The sequence below is a fragment of the Schistocerca americana genome, chromosome 4 (assembly GCF_021461395.2).
Source record: "Schistocerca americana isolate TAMUIC-IGC-003095 chromosome 4, iqSchAmer2.1, whole genome shotgun sequence".
NCBI classification, from domain to species: Eukaryota; Metazoa; Arthropoda; class Insecta; order Orthoptera; family Acrididae; genus Schistocerca; species Schistocerca americana.
In genome coordinates this window covers 538115266-538128068 of record NC_060122.1, presented here as the reverse complement: position 1 = coordinate 538128068, position 12803 = coordinate 538115266, and the positions used below count along the sequence as shown (strand labels likewise).

The 12803-nt window shown below is 36.2% G+C and overlaps 2 protein-coding genes across 3 annotated transcripts in view; one reads left to right on the top strand and one right to left on the bottom strand.

Moving 5' to 3' along the window:
• LOC124612445 (endoplasmic reticulum mannosyl-oligosaccharide 1,2-alpha-mannosidase) overlaps positions 1 to 4548 on the bottom strand; it is a 96002-nt gene extending 91454 nt beyond the window's left edge. Inside the window, exon 1 of the mRNA XM_047140665.1 lies at positions 4236 to 4548. Coding sequence (XP_046996621.1) covers positions 4236 to 4337 — 102 coding nt within the window. The 5' untranslated portion in view covers positions 4338 to 4548. The remainder of the gene's footprint in view (positions 1 to 4235) is intronic.
• A 443-nt stretch (positions 4549 to 4991) lies between these two features.
• LOC124613961 (peptidyl-prolyl cis-trans isomerase-like 1) overlaps positions 4992 to 12803 on the top strand; it is a 92676-nt gene continuing 84864 nt past the window's right edge. The window contains exon 1 of one of the 2 annotated variants that reach the window (XM_047142742.1): positions 4992 to 5159. In XM_047142742.1, coding sequence (XP_046998698.1) covers positions 5095 to 5159 — 65 coding nt within the window. In that variant the 5' untranslated portion in view covers positions 4992 to 5094. The remainder of the gene's footprint in view (positions 5160 to 12803) is intronic. The other variant, XM_047142744.1, reaches the window with a different exon arrangement.

Below are 12803 nucleotides of genomic sequence, written 5' to 3'. Positions count from 1 at the left end.
GGTCAGTATTTTTTTCACTTGTAATGGTTTTACTTTCTCACATGTGTTACCACATACTTACGAAGTGCGTATCAATACTTGCATTGTACACTGAAGATCAAATGCAAGATTTTTCCATGAAAGACGTAATCTGATGCTCAAATCGTTCATGATTTCTGTAATAAGCAAAATTCTAGGATAATTTCTTCAATCAGCCTTGGACAATTTGTTTCTTCATGCCAGGCAACCAAATTAGTGCACCATGATAAAAACCACATCATATCCTACGGGAATTTAGAGGAATATACATAACTTTTAGCAACGGTAAGGTTTAGAAATGTGATCACTAGCGTTCTGATAGATATTTTTAATAGGCCTGTCATTATGTCGATAATGCCTTTAAGTGCTTTAAGTGTCTACACAATTTTCACCATAAGATGTGGAAGGTGTTCCTCAGGGTGGTGTATTGGTTTTAAACGTGTTCTTAACATATATATCACTCAAATGACTTTCCACATAGAGTATAAGATATGGAGAAAGAAACCTCTTTGCTGATGATAGCAACATCATAGTCACTGATAAAACATGTATGTAATAAATTAACACTGAAGATAAAGCAGCTTTGTCACTTTAAGCTTAGATGATAAATATACAGACTGCATAGCAAACAAAAGTCTTTACAGATACACTCAATTCTTAGCTATGGGGTTCTTTTCCGGGGATCAAAGGCACAAAACATAGGCATGGTTCTTAAACTGCACAAAAGGGTAATAAGAATATAACTGGAAATTGTAGTCACATACATTGTAAAGAGGAATAGCATCACCATCGCCTCAGTCCAGGAGTCATTGGTGGGTGTCTCAGTGTGAGTGGCAGAACAGATTTAAGTAGCAAGTGACCAGAAATAGCTCCGGAGTCATCAGCAGATGTCCTCAGTTTGTGGGCAGTGAAGAAGAAAACTGTGATAGGCTGAATACGCTGGTCTTCTACTGATTGTTCACATTGTTCTCACAAAGTATTTTGAAGGTGTGACTCACTGTCTACTTCGGGTACTCCCTGAAATATCGCGCGAGAATGATACAAAGATTCGATTATTCAACGTGTCAACATTTTTCTGGGATAGCCTGAAGAGTTCCATAATAAAACTGTGGTTTATACTGCAAGTTAGATGAAACAATTTGTGTGTTAATAAAGGAACATTATGCATTACAGAATTACTGAATGGGACAGTAAGTGTTAGGATACTGACCTCATATTGGGGATGATGGAGATGCTCTATCTGGCCATCTTGATTTCAGTTTTCGGAGGTTTCCCCAGATCAGATCACTAAGGCAAATGCCAGGATGGTTCCTTAATCGACCACCTGTCCTTTCCCATTAGGCTACCAGTCCTAAACTCTTAAAGCATGTTATGTATGTTGTGGGTTATATTTTGGCCCAATAATTGGCACTTTAGTAACTTCATAAATCCTATATCATTGAGATATGATCCTTGGATGAATGAGTTAATAAATAAATAATAAAGATTAGGGTTTAATGCTCCCTGGATGATGTCATTAGAGATAAATTACTTGCTGGGACAGGATAATGATAGAAATGATAACCTGTCGTGTTCTTCTCAAAGCAATCATTCTGCCATATGCCTAAAACGATTATGGAAATTTCATAAAATCTAAATTTGGGGGGGTGAGATGGGAATTTTATGCTATGTCCTCTCAAATATCAAACCAGTGCAACAACCAGACAAAGACCAAGGAACTGCAGTTATTTACGTTAACTTACATGATTTGACCCCAGGCATGTATGACTATGAATCCCCTTCAAGCCTAACACAGCAAACAGAAAAATAAATATTTATGAAAGAAGTGCTGATTACAATAAATGTGAAACAAATTTAGGATGAAAGAAATAATGAATGAATACAATCACTTTGTATCTATGTATGAACAGTTTCTGTTTGGAAATATGTTACGTACAGTACTAACCATTCATTTGAAATACTGCCCAAACATTATGGGTATTAATATACTCACATCAAATGTATGTTCTCAGGATCCATGGTCAGCTAATGGGTAAAAATGAGAGATTCAATCAAAAGATGTAAGGCCTCTTTTCCCCCTGATAGAAGTCTTAGTTGTAATTAACAGCACCCATGAATTGATCAGTGATAAGATGTCTTTCCTTTGAAGATTCTTCAATAAAGAACAAAATACTTCTGATTTACAATGTGCAAGTTTTATAGAGTATGTGGGGACTAGTGCAGCAGGGGATACAACCCGTCGGCTTTGAACAATGACGTCACAAGTCGCCAGAGAGCATGTATTACAGAGATGAAAGAGCTGAGGAGAATGTTGAGAAACAAAGGAATGCGAGAGAGATAAACATTGATCTTGTCAAAAGCATAAGTGTTTTTTGACTTTTTAAAAAAAAAAATCTCACAAGATAGAATAAACTGATCCTACTTTATTAAGCAATATCTTGTCAAAAGCCGAGAAGCGATTGTTCTTAATGTTCTAGCTCCCTTCAGTACGTAATAAGTGTTTTTTGACTTTTTAAAAAAAAAATCTCATGAGATAGAATAAACTGATCCTACTTTATTAAGCAATAGTGTTTTTTTGGCTTTTTTTAAAAAAAAGTCTCACGAGATAGAATAAACTGATCCTACTTTATTAAGCAATCAGTAAAAAAACGAAATTGAAACATAACAGCAAAAGCTTATTAGAACACAGAACTGCTTTATTATCTATGCCTCGAAGTGAAGACATTAAGATCTATGACTAAGGAATGACGTCATTGTTCAAAGCCGACGGGTTGTATCCCCTGCTGCACTAGACCCGAGTATGTGAAAGTGGATCACCTCTCAATCAAGCATCCAAACAGTAGCTTTTGTCATAGTTATGGCACAAGAGTATGTTTCTTTGTGCTGCACTTTATGAAATCTTCAATATTTTCCTTCTACTGAGGAATCCAAAGTACAAGGTTGGCAGAAATTGCATGCAGCTATGATTTTATGCTAAAAATGTTTTATTTTGTCCACTATGCACACACTAATGTTTTTGAATGGACAACGCAGTGATATTTTTTGCTGCTGGTTTTATATTTGCCTTAGCTACATACTTCATTTCTATGTTCACATGAAGCCATTGTTTTACATCACTACCTTCAACAGAATCTGTGTTTACAAATTAACATAACACAGCTGCACACAAATGGGCAGTCCTAATTTAAATGAATTTTCTCCCCTTAAAGTAAGTTGTCTAATGAGATTTTTAAACTTTGCTTCCTGAAGGCAAATGCTGCACAACAGTCTACTAATCACTACTGAACATTTAAATTAATTTGTGGTTGAGTAATGTCGAAAACAAAAGGTCACTTTTTCAGCATTCACTAATCAAAGCTCAGCCTTTTCCAAAGTTATACACATTGAAGTGACAATTTTCTTGCTGTATTTTCTCTAATGATGATTTATTTTTCCTCAAAGAAAACACAAATCATTTGAGCTTTAGGTTCTTTATTAGAATCAAAGAATTTCTTCCCCTGCTTCACATATCGTTTCCTGTAACTCTCAAAAGTTCTTCAGTTCTACAAGACACATGCTACATTTACAAGCAAAGTATTCGAAATAATAAAAGAGAGATGACACATGGAACTAAAAGTCACAGTAAAAAAAATAAAATAAAAAAAATATATAAAAAATTGCTCCGACATGTGTCTCAGTCATATACTTCTTAAAGATACTCCAACTGGCTGATAACTGAAGTATAAATGTGTTTCCAATCTTTCTATGAATTAGGTGCTATAAGGTTGTTGTTGTCAATGACATATTCTGACAGATCTGCTATCGCCATACGGCACCGATACTTCCATTCTCATCATTTGTGTACCCTGAAAAGCGAAACAGTAGTTTGCCTTGGGTCAGAGCCAACATTGTGCCACATCGTGACACCAATGGTAATTTTCCTTCGGAATCGCAGGAATAACATTACTTTATTTTCTCTTTTCCTAGTGAAGCTAGTTTTACGGATTGTAACATTTCCTAACGAAGCTAGTTTTACTGTTTGTAACACTTGCTTGGCGTCACACAGGAAAAAAACGACTGTTCATTTAGCAGAGTTGTACTCTTTACGAAATTCATTTACGTAATTACTTTTTGTGTTGCAATGCTTTCGAGTACAAACGCCTATTAATTCATTTTCTTAAAACCAAATATGATTGTAGCCCTACACGCAACGCATTTAATAATAGCTTTGTACTAACCCTCCACAGACTCCGCCTCTGCCATTCCTTATTTTTCACGAATTCTCTTGTGTCGCTAGGCAAATTCAGTGATATGAAGTCTTTCCTTCTGTTACCTAGCATAATAAAATGTTGACATACACTTTGACACGACTTCGCATTCGGTAAATACTGATTGTAACAGAGCCATGCGGTAGCTAACACGCAAGGCTTCTGCAGACTCCAACTCTCACGTCATCCCTGCTCTCTAAAAGTAAATACATTTACAAACATTTCGTGGACATCACCTTCCCCCTACGTCCCACATTACACACGTCAACACCGACATTTTCGCATCACAGAGTACCAACTGCACACAATAAAAACCTCCACAGTTCCCATCACCCTCATACTTAGGCCCCGAGGTGGCATTGCTTCTACTCATTTATATCTGAGCCAATTGAAATTCTAAGTTATAGTACTGGCCACAGTCTCTGTGGTACTGACATTAAATAGCCACAGAACATTTTGTATCACTAAATTTAATTAATTCAAGTAGTTTACAAGACAAGAAACTTAACTAACTTCTGTAATATAGACCAACTAGGGTACATAATTGTAACTTCATTCTTTCCGTTCTCTGGAATTCTTCTGATAATTATAAGTCGGTTTCGCACTTTTATAGCACTTTGAGTTCCAAATTTTCTTCTAATGAGCAGTATTAACGATGCTGTATATGTTTTTAACAAACTTTGTTTCCCGGGTTTAAACTAGAAACGACTCTGAACATTCTACTATCGATCATTCGATATCACTTGTTCGATGAGATTTGTTTGTCAACAAACTGTGTTTGAAGTGCTTGCAAGGGATTGTGGTTGTCTCAGTCAGTCTTGAGTCTAGTATGACTTCATCATCAGGTATACCGGATAAATTATGGCAGCCTCCGTACGCCGTCCTCGAAACAACGTAAGTTTAATTATTAAATGCTCTCCGAAACCGAGGATGCAAATGTCATCATGTATGCTGATGAGACATTTCAAATATCTAGTGATAGCACCGAGAGTGAACAAGAGAAAAAGTCTTGCTCTTAATATAGAAAATGTAAACTATTATTTCAACATTAAAAATTTTGCTCGTAAATGGATCAATAACAATGTTCATGCAGGTTCATTTCAGCAGACATGTTTGCCTGAAAATATCAGCCTTAAAATTGGGAACACAAACTTACCGGTATGCCAGACAAACACTTTCAAGGTCTTGGGTGTGATAGTAGACAAGTACTTACCTTGGAAAAATCACATAGATAAATATATGTCCAACAATTAACTCAAATGTGTTCCTGATGAGGAAGATGTGTAGCTCAGTAAATGAGACATATTAATGTACTAAGTATGCACTATGGTCTCATATACCCATTCTTGACATATTGTCCACCAATTTGGGGAGATGATGCCAACATTCACATAAAAAGAGAAAGAGAGAGAATGACTCTTGTTTTCGACATGGATAGTGCAAGATTAAAAATTATTGATCTGGCAATTATGGACTATAAAGTTGGTAACACACATATTTCTTGTATTGTTTGTCTCTTGGAATGTGACACGATTTCTTGGGATATTGCTTCATATTCCAAGGTTGTGATTTGTTTGTGAGTTGGTAAAGCCATTGAATGTATTTGGGGGGAAAACTGGCTGTGCTGGGGGCTAATCTCTAGTGCAGCCTTGTGATTGTTTTGAAAACTTTGTGTAGTATTTTCAAAATGTCCCTATTTCCGAAGTTGGGATTATGTAGGACCATAAGAGTGCAGTTTAAATTTTGCAGAATGTTCGGTTTTATATGACAACATTCTGTGTAATCTATTCCATTATGTTTCCATGTAATTTCATACACTCCACATCTTGACTACTTTTATCGAACACTACTTTTTCATTGGTTCTACCATCTTATCAGCATTCACTGTGCGAGTAGTTACCTACTGCAGCACTCAGAAAGTGAAGCCACTGGCACTGTAAGTGCACTTTTCCCTTTATGTTTTTTTCTGTATTTAAATATTGCCGTTGTTAGCAGACAAAGCATATACCTGCTCTGTATTGAAATAAATTTACTGAAGTAGCATTTGGGCACATAAGGGTCACTACCCTCAAACCCTAGCCCGTTACATAAACGTCAGCCCTACTGCATGTGAACAGTAACACAATCAGTGTGCTACAGGATAACTTGCATGCAGTGAAATGTTTAAATGTGACCTATTATGTAGAGAACAACACATGGATGCATGAAAAGAGCACAAAAAATGAATACCTCCGATGATGTACAGCATGAACAGGTGAAACATGGAAAAATAAAACTTTCAGTGGAAAAAGGTGGACTTTTTTCTTATCCACACAGCACAATTGACAACTTTATTTAAATTTTCAGAAATCTAAAATTTTGTGCTTCACAAAATGCAAAAATCTCCTTTCGTATTACTACAGTAACAATGATTAGATTAGATTCACTTACATTCCAATTGATCCATAGTGAGGAGGTCCTCCACAGTGTAGAACATGTCAGAAAAACAACTGAAACAAATAAGCTAATGAACCTTCCACAGGTAATCAGTGGAATGATCATCATTTTTTTTAATGAACACTATTACTAAGATTGAATTAATGCACTGAATTTAAAATTTAAAAAAAATTTTTTTTTCATTTATAATGTAATAAACATATAATAGAACTACTACAATACTTATTTGCAATGAACACATTACTGCACTGAAATGGTGCAGAAGTTAGATTGTACTTATATATATCTGTATACACACAAATCAGTTGGTTCTACTGAGAAATTCATCAATGAAGTAGAAGGAGTTGGATACCAATAAATCCTTTGGGCTTCTCTTAAACTGAATTTCATTTGTTGTTAAGCTTTTTATGGCTGCTGGCAAGTTATTGAAAATGTGTGTTCCTGAATAATGCACACCTTTTTGTACAAGAGTAAGTCACTGTAAATCCTTGTGAAGATTATTCTTATTTCTAGTATCGATTCCATGTATTGAGCTGTTGGTTTGAAAAAGTGATATATTGGGAAGCAGTAGTTAGTATCCCTAGTTCCCTAAACAGGCTTCTGCACGATGTTCTTGAGCTCCCAACACATAGCCTATAACTCTTATTGCACATTTTTGTGCCCAGAAAACTTTAGCTTGGCTTGATGAATTACCCCAAAAAATAATCCCATATGACATTATGGAATGAAAGTAAGCATACTATGCCAGCTTATATCCCCTATGTCTGACACAATTTGCATTGCAAATAGAGATTTGTTAAGACGCTTCAGCAGCTCTGTGGTGTGCTCCTCCCAGCTGAATTTATTATCAAGCTGTAATCCCAAGAATTTAGCACTGTCCACCTCTTCTATCTTGTCATCGTATGTTAGACATATATCGTGGGACATCTCTTAGAAGTTTTGAACTGCATGTAGTGTGTTTTTTCAAAATTTAGTGACAAAGAATTGGCTAGGAACCAGTGATTAACGTCCACAAATATTTTATTAGCCAATCTTTCTAATACTACACTGATTTGCTATTTATTGCAATGTATCATTGGCAAACAAAACAAGCTTGGCATCTGGTAATGTTACTGATGAAAGGTCATTGATATACACAAAAAAAAGTAAGGGCCCTAAGATGGAACTTTGTGGGACCCCACATGTAATTAGTTCCCAGTTGGACGATGCCTGATAGCTTAATGCATGTCTCGTTCCTAATAACACCCTTTATTTCCTGCCAGAGATATAAGATTTGAACCATTTTGCAGCATTTCCTGTTACACCATAGTATTCTGATTTAATTAAAAGGATATTGTGATTTACACAGTGAAATCCCTTTGACAGATCACAAAATATACCAGTTGCCTGCAATTTTTTGTCTAATGAATTAGACCTAAGTAAATTTTCACTGCAAGTGTAGATAGCCGTCTCCATATCAGAACCCTTTAGAAATCCAAACTGTGACTTCGGCAGTATGTTATTTGTGATAAGATGGTTATAAAGCCGAATGTACATTACCATTTTTAAAATTTTTGAGAATGCTGGCAAAAGTGAAATTGGATGGTAATTTGATGCTATTTCTTTATCTCCCTTCTTAAACAGTGGCTTAAGTTTAGCTTATTTCAACCATTCAGGAAATATTCCACTGATAAACGACTGGTTACACAGATAGCTTAATATGCTACTTAACTCAGAATCACATTCTTTAATTAACTTTGTTGGTGTTTCATCATACCCACTAGATGTTTTTGATTTTAAAGATTTTATGATGAACATTATTTCTGCTGGGGTTGCCAGTCAATGAACTAAAAATGTGTTCCACTGTTTCAGTATCTTCCTTTGATATACAGTGATGCCTTCCTGTTGAAACAATAGGAACTGGAGCACTTACAGTCTCCAAAACAGTGTGAACAGGAAGTGAGCACTGATGGCATTGTTGCTCTGTCCTTCAGCTGGAAACCTATATTCAGCAGCTGGTCCATGTGGTAACATAAAGTTCACTGCAGTTCCATTTAACTCATAACTGGTGTCAGTAATCTCTGCAATCCACTAGTCAGAGTCATACACACATGCCACAAACATCCCCCTTCTCAGGTTGGGAATCTGAATATTATCCTGCTGTTTGTGAGGTATTGGCCAAACAAATGAAATTTCTTCTTTCTTGCTCTTCAACTTGCGTGCAGTATGAGTTCGTCCATCGCTTTGTCGAAGAATGTGTCTTCTGAATTCCTTTCACAGGAGTAGTTTGTTTGGACCATTCTTCTTTTTTCTGCTCACAGAATTCTTTGATTTCCTCTTTGGACAGAAGAATGAGGGCTGTGGATGTGTAACATTTCACGACTCTTGTAAAATCCTGAGCATTCTGAATTTCAGCTGTATTTGGTCTGGAAAAATTATGTTTTGTAGCATGGTGCTTCAGCAAGCCTCCTACACCATCACAAGGCACTTCCTGTGACCAGTAGCACTGTATACCCAGTCAGTTGGCACAAGCGACTTAATCAATTCAAACAGCTTGTAAAATTTTTTTAAATGACTGGGAGCACCATCAGAAATAATAATGATCTTCTTGGCCCCTGTTTGCACTTGAAGAATTTTGCACAATGCTAGCAAATCATTTGCTGAGTCATGTCCTGTGTCATCATTTATAGCTGCAACACTTGTGGTCTTGCTTTGAAAATGTCACCCCTGAAAAAATTGAAACCTGGTCATTACTCCAATGATATCCTTGTACTTCTTATGGGAAAGTTACAAACAATTCCTCAGCAAAATCACATTGAAACACTAAACATAGTTCTTCAGCCTGTACACGCCCTTTCACTTCTGCAATATGTTGTTGTTGTTGCAGTTTCTTCAGATGCTAGTGTGTTACTGCTTTCACTGACCAGTTACCAATTTCTTCAATGAAACTGTCAAAGTAACCGTTTTCTTAATTAGTTTATTTTCCTCCCGTGTTGTATATGTAATGTCTGCAGAGTTATCTGCTATGCCTTCCAGGCCAAGTGTCTGTAAAGACAGTCCTCTCTTTCCAGGGCAGTCACCACATTCTTGAAACAAACAAGTCTCTCGCTACGTTACAGACTATAATTTATTTATTTTATTTATTTATTTATTGTTCCGTGGAACCAAATTAAGGAGAAGTCTCCATGGTCATGGAACGAGTCAATACATGAAATTATAACACGATATTAGAAACAGATAAAATGAAATATAAAAAAACATATTCAGGTGACAAGTCGTAAGTTTAAATGAAGAAAATCAACAATGTAACACTGGAATTTGCTTAATTTTTTAGCTCTTCCAGGAGCTCCTCGACGGAATAGAAGGAGTGAGCCATGAGGAAACTCTTCAGTTTAGACTTAAAAAGTGTTTGGGCTACTGCTAAGATTTTTGAGTTCTTGTGGTAGCTTATTGAAAATGGATGCAGCAGAATACTGCACTCCTTTCTGCACAAGAGTCAAGGAAGTGCATTCTACATGCCGATTTGATTTCTGCCTAGTATTAACTGAGTGAAAGCTGCTAATTCTTGGGAATAGGCTAATATTGCTAACAACAAACGACATTAAAGAAAATATATACTGTGAGGGCAATGTCAGAATTCCCAGATTTTTGAATAGGGGTCGACAAGAGGTTCTCGAACTTACACCACATATAGCTTGAACAGCCCGTTTTTGAGCCAAAAATACCCTTTTTGAATCAGAAGAATTACCCCAAAAAATAATACCATACGACATAAGCGTATGAAAATATGCGAAGTAGACTACTTTTCGTGTTGAAGTGTCACTTATTTCAGATACTGTTCTAATAGTAAATAAAGCAGCATTTAATTTCTGAACAAGATCCTGAACATGGGCTTTCCACAACAGCTTACTATCTATCTGAACGCCTAGGAACTTGAACTGATCCGTCTCGCTTATAATATGCCCATTCTGTCAGATCAAAATATCGGTTCTTGTTGAATTGTGAGTTAGAAACTGTAAAAACTGAGTCTTACTGTGATTTAGCATCAAATTATTTTCCACGAACTTATTTCATGAACTACATTATTTGTTACTGTTTCAATATTACACACAAGATCCTTCACTATCAAGCTGGTGTCATCAGCAAACAGAAATATTTTTGAATCACCTGTAATACTAGAAGGCATATCATTTATCTAAATAAGAAACAGCAGTGGCCCCAGCACCGACCCTTGGGGAACGCCCCACTTAACAGTGCCCCATTGGGACTGAACATCACTACCACTCTCAATATTGTGGAGAATTACCCTCTGCTTTCTGTTCTTAAAGTAAGAGGCGAACCAATTGTAAGCTACTCCCCTTATTCCATAATGGTCCAACTTCTGCAGTAATATTTTGTGGTCAACACAGTCCAAAGCCTTCGTTAAATCAAAGAAAACATGGTAACATTAAAATCAGCACTGAGTCCAAGTCTGGCGGCCACTGGCTGCTTGGCCGCTTAGGTGGCGCGGCTGCTGCATGGCTGGCAGGCAGCGCCGCGTATAGAGGACATGCGTAACTGCGAGGCGGCACTTTGAAAGATCGGCAAGTCACAACACAGACTTCACATTTATTGTTTTGTTCATCATGTACTTTGGTACTGATGGAACATAGTTCAAAATTATTTTCTTTGAAAACGTCTCTGGAATAATAGTTAAAACTTGCACATTTTCACTGTAGGATGCACAATATTCAACAGCCAAATTGATATTTGTGAAAAATTCCTAGCAAGAGGTGCAAGAGTGCTTTGGTTCATTTTCTTCTGAAGATGGAATTTCTACTTTGAAGAGTGTGGTCAGTTTCGCTCTAGTGTATTCATCCAAAGCTTTAGTAATTTCTCTGTGCTTTCTTGATGCATAGAGCTTATGACTCAACTTCACTGACCACGGTTTCTTAACAGGACTAACACCTACCTCTGTATTTGACTCATTCAGGGTATTTAATTCTTCCTCTATGGATACAAAATTTGCATCATTTCCACTATGGAAGTCTTCACCTTGTTCAGATACTATCACTGTTTTTATTCTGTCAAAACATTTACAACACAAAAAGTCATCACTGGAAACATCTTCAATTTGAAACAGAGTCTTCAATTGAGAACACTTATTTCCAACCTGAACAAAATCTGTTTGTTTGTTTATCTTATATATCTTTCTTTTATGGGTATGCAAATAGTCATCACACTTCACTTTCGTCTGGCCCCAGTCAGAAGACATTTCAAACAGTCCTTTTCACATAAACACACTGCAACTATGTCAACTGGCAAATTCCTCACGAAAACATGGAACTCACGGGATGTTCTCAGATGTCTTAGAAGCCTCTTCAGTAAACAAATTAACACTGAACAATGACAATACAGAAACCTGCTATGAACAACCACGACAAAGAAACTAATAAGAAACTACAACAAAGTGTAAGAAATATCTGCACAATGATAGTGAAAAGAAATAACTGCAACAAAGAAAGTGATAGGAAATAAATGCAACAAAGAAAGTGAGAAGAAATAGCTGCTACAAAGACAATAGAAATAAACATTGTTACAAAGAAATAAGTAAGAAACAACCTCAGTGAAGTTACCCTTGAAAGTTAAAAAAATGATTTTTTTTAAAGTAATACCTGTCCAACTTAAAACTGGAAACTCTCCTTTACAGAGAATAACAGAAAAAAATCTAACTTTTCTGGACTGGCAGTTTTTGAAAAAAAAAAAAAATATATATTTTCTGTAAATTAAAAAAAAAATTCAAAAGGAGGCAGTAAAGGAACTTTGACAGATATGTCCTAAGAGAAGATACCATCGTGATCATAAAACAATTATCTTTCAAATAAAAAACTGTAACAAAATATCTAGAACTGTTACAGAGATACAGCATTTTAAAGATTTTTCTGAAATTTGCATCTTCAAAATGGTGTTTGCAGTGTCATCTTTGGGGCAGAAATTTTTCTGTAGAAAACAAAAAAGTACATGCTTCTTACTTACTCCTGAATTTTAACATATGCTAAGTTCAATAACATCCGAGACTATGAAGGTAACCCCCATGTCCAAAGTGATATGTATGATGCGTATTAGAGGTGGTGGTGGTGTCTC